Genomic DNA, 13,830 nt, shown 5'->3' with positions numbered 1-13,830 from the left:
GTAAAACTTTTTCAATATGTTGATTAAAAACGGTTAAAACACTGTTACGACCATAAATTAAAATATGTGTTAGTTTATTCACTTCGAACGTTATATGACATGTAAATTAGAGTTATTATAACATTTTGATAAAATTATTTCAAACACTAAGTTGTGCTAAACTGATTTTTTTGCAACATGATTTGTAAAATTCAAAATTTCAAAACAGCTGACCTGTTAAATAATCCTATAAAACTGCACCTAATTAGTTATTTACGTTTTTTAATGCTGAAATGAATAAAAAACTATGAAGTAAATCTTTAAATCCATCAATAAAATTAACTCTTCTACTTGATGTTTTGCTATTTAAGAACTTTAAAGATTGTTGTAAGTTAAAACTTTCATTTTGTTTATATTTTTTTTTAACTAACTTTCCATTTTTTATCTAGTAAGTTGGTCTTGGTCATTGACATTTTTGCCTTAAACAACGGCAACCCTGATTTTTAACAGCTCTCACACATTTTCATATTATAAAAGTTAAATTTTGTTATTAAGAAACAGCATTTGAGAGACTATGAATTGTGATTAAAAAAAGAGTTTTTCTTGTTATGAAAATGTTTTTGACCACTTAAAGCTTCAGTTTTGGCAAAAACCAAGGTTCTTTTTCTATGGTAGAAAAAATTTAGTTATACTCTTCTTTTTATAACAATAAACATTTTTTGAGAGTTAAGAAAGTTAATTACATCACTTTTCTACCTAAAAAAAAATCTAACTATCCCTTTAAAAATTAACTTTAAGCTAACCAAAAATAAAACCATCTATATATATATAAAAAATCCCTTGGCAAAACATCATTTGGAAAATAGTTGCTAACATAAAATTTCAAGACTATAAACAACAAAGTGTGGGAAAGTCATGAAGCCATTGCCCAGAAAACAATTATCTTTGAAAAGGGTAAAGTGTATGATTTTTTTTTTACCATTAAAAAAGCTCAAATTCTCAAGCAAGTATCTGCTGATTCAGTAACTAAAAATACACCAACAGTCCAATCACGTGATGTAATTTTGATATCTCTAGAAAAAAAAAATTTGCCACTTTGTTTAAGTTTATATTAATTACAACATTAAATTAAGTCATTAATTTTAGCTAAAAAGTAAACTAGTTAAGTTTATATTAAAAGTTGGAATCAAATTGTTATAACTTCTTTTTATGAATTTATGATTGCAAGATAAAAGTTCTATGCTTGTAAATACCAAAAGTATAATTATTTAAAATTGTAGTACTACCTAATTTAAAAGTTGTTAGCGTTTAGATTTAAAACATATAACAATCTGGAAATATCTTTTATAAGTTGTATCTAATTTTCTAGGTTTAAAACTTAACTATATGAACAATGAAACTGCTTTTTCTCTTTGTCTGTATTTTGGCTAGCTCATATTCCTTGAGTATGCAGAAACTGAATGTTGATTTGAAAGGTAAGTTTTTGTATTTGATTGAAATGTTTATTCTTTATTGTGATAAACTTATTTTTATTTTAGTTAAAAAGTATATATAAGTAAGCATTAGCTAACTACTTATATAATGATTTTAAGGTAATTATCATTGTAAAATTTAACTTTGTCAATTTCAAACAGTATGATATTCATTTTAAGCTAAAAGAATTAAAACCTCAGTTTTGAAGTTTTTTTAAATACATTATTGTATAATATTGTAAAAACATTTAGTTTAAGTTTTTATGAGTAACTCTAAAAGACAATAATTTTTAATTTTTATATATACAGATACCTATGCACATTTCTACAAATGGGCTACAAAGCATGGCAAGTCATATAGCAATCATGTTGAATATAGCAAAAAATTTGAAGTTTTTATGGCCAATAAAAAGAAAATAGATGAACACAATCAGAAAAACACACAATGGAAAAGTAGTTTCATTTAATTTTTTTTGTTATGTTTTTAAAATAAAGATTTTAGGGCATAGGTGGGTAGAACACTTTTTTCACAATTTGATCTTATTTAATATATGGCCGGTCAAAGTCAAAGGCAACATTAGGTTCCTTATGGGAGGCACAAGTTAAAACGGCAAATAACCAGAAATCTTTAAAAATTTATTTCCTCCTACTTTTTTTGAGATAAATACCTCAAATTTTCAGGAAATGTTCCTTGCACTATTTAGAAAATTATGTTTGAAAATATTAAAAAATAAAAATTTTATAGCAAAAAAAAAACTGTTATTTTTGTTAATTTTTTATATAAAATTTTTATTTTTTTAATTTTTAAAAACTACTTATGACAGAATTTTCTAAATAATGCAAGGAACATTTCGTGAAAGTTTGAGGTAGTTATTTCAAAAAACCTAGGAGAAGATATATTTTTAGTGAAATAGTCTTTTTTGCAGTTTTAGTTTGCGCCTCCCATAAAGAACCAATTGTTGCCTCTGACTTTGACAGGCTATATCTCAACAATTGTTTTGAGTTTTTAATATCTGTAAAAAGCATCCTGTGGCTTAGTAAAAACTATATAAAATAAGATCAAATTGTGAAAAAAAAAGTGTTTTACCTACCCCCCTTATGCCCTTAAAAATTATATAGTAGCAGGGTTGTCTCACACTCAGTATAACGCAGGACAGTTTGATTTTTTTTAAAATCTTAGGTTACCTCAGGCTAACTGAGGCTAGTTTGGATTTTTTTAACTTTGGATTAGTCAGGCAAGTTTTTTTATAAAAACTCAAGATAACTTTAAAAAAAATGGTATCTCAGTCCATGTTTTTCTAGATCTTGAATAAGATTTAGCTCTTCCTGTTTCAATATTTTGATATTTCAGACCAATTTTCTCAAAAACAAACTAGATTTCTATTGATTTGGAAAAGTTTATTTAATTTTTTTTAAGAAATTAAAAAAACTTAGGATTACTCAGGAATATTTAAGGTCACTGAGGAGACAACTCAAAGAACAGCAACCCTGTTAGTTTTTAATATAGTTTTTTAGGTTAGTTGATATTAAAAAATTTCCCTTGCTAGTTTACATCAATATACTTTTTGTTGTGTCTAACTTTTTATTTTAAACGTAATGTTTAATTATTGCAACTTATTATGAATTTTACAGTAATGTAAACATATAAACTAAAAAGGGAAGTATTTTTTTATGTAAGCAAACATAAAAGCCACTAAAATTTACTAGGTGTCCCACACTTGGGCTTCTATGATATCTTTAATATTAGACTAGATTTTATTAGATTTTAAAACAATTAAATTGATAATGTTTTAAATGTCTTGATAAATTATAATGCACTTATATTCTATTATATCTTTGTTGTTTATTTTATAGTGTTAGTTTTAATAATTAGATAAAATTTTAGGTCTATGATATCTTTAATATTAGACTAGATTTTATTAGATTTTAAAACATTTAAATTGATAATGTTTTAAATGTCTTGATAAATTATAATGCACTTATATTCTATTATATCTTTATTGTTTATTTTATAGTGTTAGTTTTAATAATTAGATAAAATTTTAGGTCTTGCCGCTAGCTCTACTTTAGTATAACAAAGGCATTTCATGGCTTTTTGTAAAAAAAAGTGTGAAAGATATATAGATAATATTGCTCTTAGTACTTTAAAAATAAAGCTAATAAGTATATATAAATGAAAAACAGTGGTTTTCAACACCTTAAATACTTTGTACACAATAGATGTTTAATTTGAACTTTTTTGTTAAAAAAATTTTTTAAGGCTTAGTTGTTTTTACAATTAAATGAAACATTATTAAAGCTTGCCAATAACTATGGAAAATAGAATAAGACTTTTTTTGTTTATATTTAAACAAATATTTTACCTTGAAGGTTTTTCTGTAAACACTAAATTATATTATACACACTGGCTTAAAGATAATTGCCCAAGAAGCTCAAAAAAAATTATTGATGTATTTAAATAACCTTAATTAGTTTTTAGTCTTTCTGGCTATTTTTTAACAAAGAGTGGCAACCCTGACTTAACTTATTTTTTGTAAAAATATATAGTTCAATAAATTTAATGTCAAAATTTTAAAATAAAAAAGGTTTTATAGACATTGATAAGCTGAAATACTTAATCCTCTAAATTTTTAAGCTAGGGATCTTAAGTATTTACACAATGATCTTTGCAAAGTCATACGAAGGTTTATTTTGCCATTTTAGGTTACTTCTTAGTTACTTTAACTCTCTAAGTTTGGTCCATTATACCTCAAATACTACTTTTGTTTTTTATAAGCAGTAGAAGAAAAGTTGTAGCTTTATCAAAATCTGCAAAATAAAATCAAGCTGTAAAAAAATTTTAAGGCCTAAATGTTTAAAGTATAATAAAATAAAGTGTATACAAACAAACATAACAACTTTACCATGTTTATTTCTTTCTATATATATATAAATTTTTTAATCAATTTTTTTCAGGTTTTTTGAATATGTAATTTTATAAAATTGGCTTCTAATAACTAAATAAATAGTACCCATATTTAATAAAAACTTCATATTATGCATCTTTTGATGTTGTTTTATTATGTTAAATATTCAAATGTATACTTTTTCACAGTGGAACTGAACGAGTTTTCTGATATGACATTTGAAGAGTTCAAATCTGCTCGCTTGATGGACCCACAGAAGTGTAGTGCAACTAAATTAGGTAACCATGTAATGTCGGGAAAGGCAATTGAAATACCAAATGGCAGGGCGCATTTCGATTGGAGTATGTTTGGTAAAGTGACCCCTGTAAAAAATCAGGTTTAAAGCTTTTTTAAGTCAAAATAAATCCTCCTCTATACTAAAAATCTTTTTAAAGATAAAAGTAAGTAGCTAATAAAAAAAAATATTTTATAATAAACTCACTGTTAAAAACTGTTGTATACATCTGTTCACAACCTTATTTATGATAGAACTTTCTATAACTTTAAAAATTGACATATCTCATTTTCATGTATTAAACATAACTATGATTAATGGATATCTTAGATAACTCAATAATGTGTTTCTTGTTCATCTACTTCAAAAACAATTATTTTTTTCAATTAATAAAATATTTGGGAATAAAACAATTTCTTAATATATTATTCTACTTTTGGAAAATAAAAAACTTAAAAAAAACCGGAATAATTATCAGTTTTTGTAAGCAACCTCTGGAATGTCTGTTTAAACTTGTACCAGGCATCGTGTGGATCTTGTTGGACGTTCAGCACAGCGGCTTGTTTGGAGTCAGCAACTGCCATTCACAAGCACAAGCCTTTCCACCATTCATTCTACACGTTGGCCGAGCAACAGCTGGTCGACTGCGCACAAAATTTCAACAACAACGGCTGCAACGGGTATTTTGTTGGTTTTACTTGAGTCATTTTTATAGATAAACTAAGGTAGTTTTCCATATGACTTTTTTGCTTAAAATAGTTGTAAGTATAACAAAAAATAAAAGTAGTTTTTAAACATATATTTGAGTTATTGCAAATAAAAAGTGATTTCGTACTAGTAAAATAGATAAAGCTTTTTTTTATTGCATTAAACACCATTTTAAATACAAACACATTTTTGAGTTACACAGTTTGTATTCTAAACAATTATAAAATTAAGCAATCTGTTTTCTATTTAAAATATATTTTGTTATTGGCTGAATATATTTTTTTTTAGTAGAAACGTTGTTTTGAAGACAACATCTTAAAATATTGGGATTAAAAAATATAGATGAAATTATTTAAACATCAATAGTTTATTATAACTTATATTTAAGTTTCCACAGTGGTTTACTTTTAAGAGTTAGTACGCAAATTAATATAAATCGTTTTTGAATTATTTTTAAGGGGTTAAAGGTTTATTAAAAAAACTGTAAGTATCGAAAAATATATATTCTTAATTAAGTTATGTTTATACATAATAGACCGATTTTGTATATGTTTAATAAATTTATTTTGTATATATATATTAAAGACATGGAATAAGTTCATTTAGTAGTTAAAGTTGTACAAAAATAGGAACTAGTATAAAGAAAACCCAATTAGTTATTTAATGGTAATGATTTAGTAAAAAGTATTTTAAATATATATCTTTTTCGTGATAGTTCAATGATAAGAAAGACAAAAGCTAAAACTATTTTAAGGTAAATGCGGTTGCTAAAGATAACATTAACTTTACAAGCTTTAATTATTTTAATGTATGCACTAGTATTAGTTTTTAAATAAAGTATAGAATTTTACAAAAAAAATCACTTATAGAATTTTTCGTTGACTGTGTAGTTGTGCTTATGAGTTACTTCCTGTATAAAGCTAGCTATTCATTATTGTTTTCCTTACTCGAAATTTTTTTTGATATAGTTAGTTACAATTGTTTTGTTTTTTTTTTATATATTTATCTTGAAAAATCCGCTTCAAAAACTTAAATTCTTAGTTTTAACAACTAGTAAAATCCATTTATAACTTAATGTTTACTTTAACATACTTAATTATGTTCTACTATTCAGTTTTGTTATGAAATGAAATAAAAAACTAATATACTAAAACAAAGTATCTATTTTGTCTTATTTTAAGAAACACGGATCTCGGAAATAGTTAATAAGCAAAACAGTATATCATTGAAAATTCGATTAATCTTATAGTAACAAAAACACCTTCTACATAGTTTTGGCACCAATAATATTTTAAAATCGTTGTTGTAAAAGACTTAAAAACTTAAAATAGTATATTTTGCATTCTTTAAATTTTCATAATCAAATGCTGTTCAAGCTAAAAAATAGTTTTAGTTATAAAAATAACAAAGACAGTTTTGAAACTAGTTGACAGTTTGCTGAATTTTAAACAGAGGTCTGCCATCTCAAGCATTTGAATACATCAAATACAGTGGTGGCCTTCAAGACGAGTGGGATTATAAATACACTGCTAAGGTTGTTATAAATAAATTATTTCAACTTAAATCTTCTTCGATAATAGTAATGAAGTTAAAGAACCCCAATGGTAATTTCAAATTTCCAAATCTATAATTAGTCTTTTTAATTTTAAACTCATATTTTCAGTGTTTGACTTTTATATAGCTTTTATATTGTAACAGTTTATGTATTGTGATCTGATAAACTAATATGCTTTTAAAGGACGGTGAGTGCAAGTTTAACAAGGAAAAAGCAGTTGCATTCGTCAAGGATGTTGTCAATATTACTGCTGTTAGTTTTCAATTTAGTAAAACATTCACTTTATTAAACTTCAATGTTTAATGGTAAATGTGTGTATGGAAAATGCAAAACTGCGGAAACATAATCACACAGATAAAACGTTTATTTTTTTAAGCGTTTTTATGCTTTCAATACAAACAAATACCATCAAAAATTTGAAAACAATTTTTTGTGTTAAGATTTTTTTGATATGTCAACAAAATAATAACTTGATCCTTTATTTCACATGGACTTTTTTTTAAACAAATATAGGAATTAGATAAAATAATAAAAGTACAAATTAACTATTTAATTTTTTACCAGGTTTCAGTAGGAAAAAAATTATTATTTAATTATGCTTATTGCTTTACAGTAAACTGAGCAATATTTTTAGTTGAGACAAATAACTATATAGGAATTTGATTAACAACTTACTTAAAACGCTAAAATACATAATTGTAAACAAATTATCAAAAAGAAATTTTTTTAATGTTCTAAGTTTAATACTTAAACTTTGTTAGATACAAAACTTAAAACGTTGTTAATTTTATGTCAACAATGAACTAATACGACAATATTTTAGGGAAATGAAATTGAACTAGCAGATGCAGTTTTGTACAAAAATCCAGTTTCAGTTGCTTTTGATGTAGTGGACGACTTTATGCATTACAAATCCGGTGTTTATTCAAGGTTTGTTAAAAATATTGTGTTTTTTGAGGTACTTATTCTCTATAAACTTTGGTATATAATCTTAACTGAATGATTTTACATCTATTAGGCTCAGTTAATTTTTTGTTGGTTTTGATGTTTAAAGTCTTGATGAAAATAAAAAGTAGGTCATAGAGTATTAGTAAAGTATTTAAGGCTTTTCCCTTTTAAGACAATGTTCGTGATTTTACAAAAAATGTATTTTAAATTTTCTGGTTGTAAAGTTGTATACATTCAACCAATGCCTAAAAATGAGCTTTATTAAGTATTTCTATTAACAGAAGGCAACCAGCAAAATATTTCTTAAACAACTTGTCATATAGAAAGCATTATTTTAGTCAAAACGTTTTTATTGCTAAAGATTTAAGCAATTTTTTTAATTGAAGTGAATATATATATTTATATATTTCCAGTGCAACATTTATGGCTGCAGATTTAACGCACTGTAGTGTTTTATATATTCGTACATTTCAGCCAAAAATATTTTTTTTAAGATTTAACTCACTAACCAACATAATATTAATTCATTTATTGATTAAGGAAGATTAAAGCAATTTATTTCCATGTCGTGATTATGTATTAGTATACGTTTTCAGTGCAAATTGCGGGGACACGCCTGCCATGGTGAACCACGCCGTGCTTGCCGTTGGATTGGGTACCGATGTCGATGGGGTCGATTACTGGATCGTTAAAAATTCATGGGGTACTCAGTGGGGTAGTGACGGGTTCGTTTCAGTTTGATTTGTAAAAAGATTAGTTTAAGTGTGTCTCGAATCCATTATTTTTAAGTATCGTATAACTATTGAAAAAGGAAGTTATTTGATTAAAGAGTTGTATTAATTTTATTTTGTATCTTAAACAAGTTTTTTTTTCAATTTTTTTTGTCGAATTATACTATTTAAAGCTGTGTTGAAATATGTATTCGTTAATATTTTTATTCGTTATGTTGGTGATTTTTTTAGTTAATTTTTTTCATAGTAATACTCAATGTAAGGTAATAGTCTTTTGTAAATTAGTATTTGTTTTTTATAAAAAACCTGCATATCAACAAAAACTGTGATTGTTAGTGCTTAAATATGTTTTTTTCTCTGATCCAAACTATAACTTTATTTGAAAAAAAAATAAAACTCATAAAAAACTTCTTTTTGAGTAGACAGTAAAAGTTCATAGCTCAACGTTTTTATTATACTTTTAAAAATACTATAAGAATTTATGTTTTTTTCCAATAAAAAGTATTTTTACTTTTAATGACCTGCTGTGTCCTTTTAATAAACAGTTTTGCACAAAAGTTTTGTTACAGTGACTTAGTTTCAAGTCATTTTTTTTCAAACTTTCTTTAAAATATTTTAAGTCAACATAAAGTTTTGATTATACCATTTGGATCATCAGAACACAAGCTCTCGTAAACTGAGCTAAGGTTTCGTTAATGTTTAAACTCGTCAGTCAGTCGCAACCGAAGAAAAACGAAACACGAATCTTAGTCTACGAAAGCTTGTGGTCTGATGGTCGAAAATTATGATCAAACGTTTATGTTAATTTGAGCTTGTCTCACAGCATGCAAAATTCCAGGCTTCAGCTCTGTTAAACTTACGCTGGTTTTTTTTTATATGTTAAGCTAATCTTTTAATACATCTTTAAAATTTTTAGATGGTTTAAATATGAAATAAATAAGTCGACATAAATCTATTCGAAATTAAATTTGTTTATCAGAATTATATTTTATTGCATTTTTTGTTGCTGTTACATAACTTACACATTTTTATTATTATATGATAATAGGTATGTTTCTAGTTTAAATTTGATTATGTTTAAGCAGTTGTATGGTACTTTTTTTTTTTAATAATTCATTCTAGTTTTATACGCAAAGCGGTTTTACAGTTAAAAATATTTTACCACATCATTGTTAAAAGTTTTTACTTTACCACTTATTATCATAGTTTTGTTTTCATAGCTGTTATTTCAGCAAAAACTGAGTGTAATAAAAGTTTGAATTCATTTACACACATTAAATGTATAATAACGTTATACGTCTAGTTAAGAGCATTAGTAAACATAATAAAAGCTTAACAACCGGTTTTACTGCACATACAACACCATAAAATAACATCAGTAATAAGTTTTGTTTATTATTTGATTTCACTGTTTGTTTAGCTGCAGAAGGATTTAATATAAACTATTAAGTGGTATAGTCATAGTGTACCATACTAATTTCATATCGTTTATTGCAGTACAATTGATGTATAATCATATATATGTAAATGTTTGTTTTTTTTTTGTTAAATTTAGATTTTTTTAACAGCTTACATATTTTTCTATATTTTAATTTAAATAAACACTAATGCATTATTTAATTAATTCTCAAAATAATTGTAGGTTAATTCGACTTAATGTGAAAATTAGTGCATCAATTATTGTTGAATTAAACAGTATGTATACTTGTGAATTTTATAGGTAATCTAGTACCAGTTTGTTTAAACAAATGTCATATGTTTCAGATACTTCATGATAGAAAGGGGATCTAACATGTGTGGAATATCAGATTGCGCCTCCTACCCTATTGTTGCTTAATCCAACTTTATACAAGACATTTCTAAGTTGACTTTATCAAGCACTGTAGACTTGATTTCTTATGTTTTAGCATTCATTAATGCAAATATTCATACTATGGTTTATAACTCATTATTTGAAATATAATTATCTTCTAACTTTTAACTTAAATAACAAATATTCTTGTAATCTATCATTATTTGATTGTTTTTGTTGGAAAAATCATAAATTTGATAGAAGCAATTGATTTATTTTAAGACTACTGTACTTGATAAAAAAAATTTATTAGTTTTTACTGTTTACTGCAGTTATTATTATTTTATTTTGAGATTCATTAGATTATCATTATTTAGCCTTTTTTATGTACATGTGGAAAGTGGCAATAAAATTTAAGTACTTTAAACGTTATTTACCATGATTTTAAAACGGATAACTGATTATGATATGTTTAATCAAGTATAAAAAGAACTTGCAAAAAAGAAGAAACTTTCATACTTTATTGCCACCCTTGTTTAGGAGAAGTCAGCAATGTTTTTCAGAAGAAAAGGCAAGATCTTCTAAAAGAATTTTATCGGTCACAGTATTTTTGAAAAGTTTAGTTTTAACAGCCGTATTAAGAGAGTAAACCATTGTTTTAAAGGTAAATTTGTTGTTTTATTTCAAATTATAGTATATACACGCATAACAGAAAGTATGTAATGAAATAAACATAAAATAGGTCGCACACTTAATTAACAAACAGAAAAATGCATGTTTGTAAACTTTTGTCTTGAAAAAACTTAATCTTTCTTCTTCTACATTACTTTTTAGCTAAAAAGCACGTGTGGGCTAGAAATTCATGCTTGTCACCTACATTTGACCCGCGGGTTGCAGCTTGCCGACCCTTTTTTAAGCCTTTTATTTATGTATTACAAACATTACGACAAACTATTAATTTAGATAGATAGAAAGACCTGTAGTTTTAATTACGTGCTTAAGACATAATCTACAAGTAAAACTGAATTTTAAGTCAAAAAAGTTTGGGAATTTAAGTTTTTGTTGTTTATTTAAAAACAGTATTTTTCGTAAAAAAAAACAACAAAATAGTTATTTTTAAACTTCTTCGACAACTTTTCAAAGAGCTTCTTTAGTAATTTATCCTTAGAACTTTCATGTGACTTCTAAGAAAATACAATATACCTTTCAATTTTACCAAAAAAATAATTAATGCCACAGTGTAGTATCAATTAAAAAATTATGTTTACTGAAAATTTTTGTAATAATATTTTTATTTTTACTGACTTATTTGATTATTTTTGATTAAATCTTCTTAAAAATTACTAGCCTCAGGCACCTCGTTTTTAATACTAAATATTTTCTATAATTTATCTTGAATAGTATTTTATCCAAACTTTATTACAAAGTATTTCGCTTTCTTTTCTTCAATAGTAACAAAAGTAGTTAGTTCATAGTTTTCATACAATCAATTAGCTAGCCCTAAATAAATAAAAAGTCTAAAGAAAAACTCAAAATTAAACAACTAATTTTTTAATTAAAAATAAACTTAAAGTTGTTTAGGATTGTTTATTTAACTATTTATAAGTACTGCTTGAAATATCATTTGTAAAAAAAAACACTGCTTATAAAGTTTATTTTATAATTTTTTTAAATGATGCTTTGTTTTTAAGTAGCAAAGAAAATAATACTTGAAAATTTTTCACTTTGTTTAACCATATAACTAAACTTTATGCTTATGTCTGTAATTATAGTACAACTACTCTTTAAGTTTTTTCATGTAATTTAGAGTTTACATATTTGCAAACACTAAGTTAATGTTTAAACTGATAATACAGTTGCTTATAAATTAAAAAAAATCGTCATGTAAAATATCCATGTACATAGTTTCCATCTATATTTTCACTTATGTTAAAGCGCTGTTTTTTGTTTGTTTTAAAAGGAAAAGGTCATAGTGAGAGAGTTTTATTTGTGTACTCTTTTTAAAAATCTACTAATGGAATTAATGTAGCGTACATGTGTAATTTTTCAAATAATTCCTGTTCAAAATGTCTTACAGATTTTTTATCAGTCCTATTATTGTCCTGAACAAGATGTTGAACTGTATCCAAGCGGTGTACGACTCGATAACCAAAAGGTTTTTTCGTGCACCAGGTCCTTAGACCAATTGTTTTAAACGCTTTTTTGTAGTTCAGTAAACATTGTTAAACCATAAAAAGTAATTTAGTTAAAAACAAAACTTACTTATGAAATTTATTTTAGACAAGGTAAATGTTTTCTCTCGTTTAATCACTAAAAAATTTTGTAAATTTTTAAAAATAATGTGGTACTAAGGTACAAAAGAAAAAAAACCTGAGTAAAAACCAATTAATATCTGTGAAGAAACTAAAACTAAAATCACAAAATGAAGATATGGTAATAGGCTATTCTGATAAAGATGATAAAACGATTATAATAGATTACGATGATTACATAAAAATAATAAATGATGCTCTAGACAAGAACTACATAAAACTTCCATTAAATGAACCAAAAAATAGGGAAACAATCAAGATGAATAAAATTGTAATGTGTTTGTGTGAAAACAACATCATTGATGAAAATATTCTGCATAGAACCACAAGCATAACAAGAATAAAACTTGTTATTCTTGGAAATTCCTCTGGCAGTAAAGCAAAGTTCTTTTCAAACATGAACTACGGCTACATTTATCCCCTTTGGAAAACACATAAGTTATCACCAGATCAGCTGAAAGAATGTAATATTAATGATATTCCAGTCAGAATAGTTACAGCAGCTGCAAACACCTACCTCAGCAGAATAACTGCTATGTTAAATTTAGTTTTAGATCCTCTTAGTAGAAAATACTGCCAATTTAAACTTAATGAGTACTGTAATGATTCTAAAAGTTACTTGGAAGACTTGAAAACCTGGAAGTCATTAAACAAAGATACAAGCTGCACTGTTGACGTATCCACCACTTGAAGTAAGCCTTATTGAAAATGCTTTAGAAAAGGCCCTAGCAATTTGTACAAGTTACAATACTAGTATGATCAAATGTATTTTCAAATTATGTAAGATGGTGATACTCAATAGTTTTATACAACTCAGAGAATGTTACTTCAAACAAATAAAAGGTATAAATACAGGGGACAACAATTCAGTGACAATTGCTAACATTGCATTGCATTTCATCATGGTAAGAGTACAGAAAACAAAAAAAGTATCTCTTAAAAATATAATTATTGATGACATTGTATTTATCTCAGAAAGCAAAGAAATTACTAATGAGATCATCAAAAACTTAAAACACACACTTGAAAACCATAGTCTTGAAATAACATACAGTATAATGTCAAAAGATAATAAAATAATTCCTTTCCTAGACGTAAAACATGTACTTAATAATGACAGTGAAATCAAATATTTTAAGACAATAAGTCTTAT

General features: G+C 25.6%; 1 protein-coding gene across 1 annotated transcript; it reads left to right on the top strand.

Moving 5' to 3' along the window:
- The first annotated feature begins 347 nt into the window (after positions 1-347).
- Positions 348-10,981, top strand: LOC145837787 (pro-cathepsin H-like). The gene is made up of 10 exons (XM_082945231.1): positions 348-366; positions 1,349-1,454; positions 1,761-1,904; positions 4,546-4,733; positions 5,154-5,311; positions 6,792-6,873; positions 7,078-7,146; positions 7,718-7,824; positions 8,439-8,567; positions 10,338-10,981. The coding sequence occupies exons 2-10, from the start codon at positions 1,373-1,375 to the stop codon at positions 10,408-10,410; spliced, it is 1,032 nt and encodes a 343-aa protein (XP_082801357.1). The 5' UTR covers positions 348-366; positions 1,349-1,372; the 3' UTR covers positions 10,411-10,981.
- The last annotated feature ends 2,849 nt before the right edge of the window (positions 10,982-13,830 follow it).

This window comes from Thalia democratica, chromosome 6, assembly GCF_965202585.1.
Source record: "Thalia democratica chromosome 6, ktThaDemo2.hap1.1, whole genome shotgun sequence".
NCBI classification, from domain to species: Eukaryota; Metazoa; Chordata; class Thaliacea; order Salpida; family Salpidae; genus Thalia; species Thalia democratica.
Note: the sequence above shows the minus strand (reverse complement) of the source record. Positions and strands in the feature narration are given on the sequence as shown.

What these genes read in the sequence shown, in the direction of transcription:
- LOC145837787 (XM_082945231.1), top strand. Translation starts at nt 1,373, where the DNA reads ATGAAACTGCTTTTTCTCTTTGTCTGTATTTTGGCTAGCTCATATTCC. An exon ending in TGACCCCTGTAAAAAATCAG is followed by an intron (nt 4,734 to 5,153) that starts GTTTAAAGCTTT and finishes AACTTGTACCAG; the next exon opens with GCATCGTGTGGATCTTGTTG. An exon ending in AAATCCGGTGTTTATTCAAG is followed by an intron (nt 7,825 to 8,438) that starts GTTTGTTAAAAA and finishes ATACGTTTTCAG; the next exon opens with TGCAAATTGCGGGGACACGC.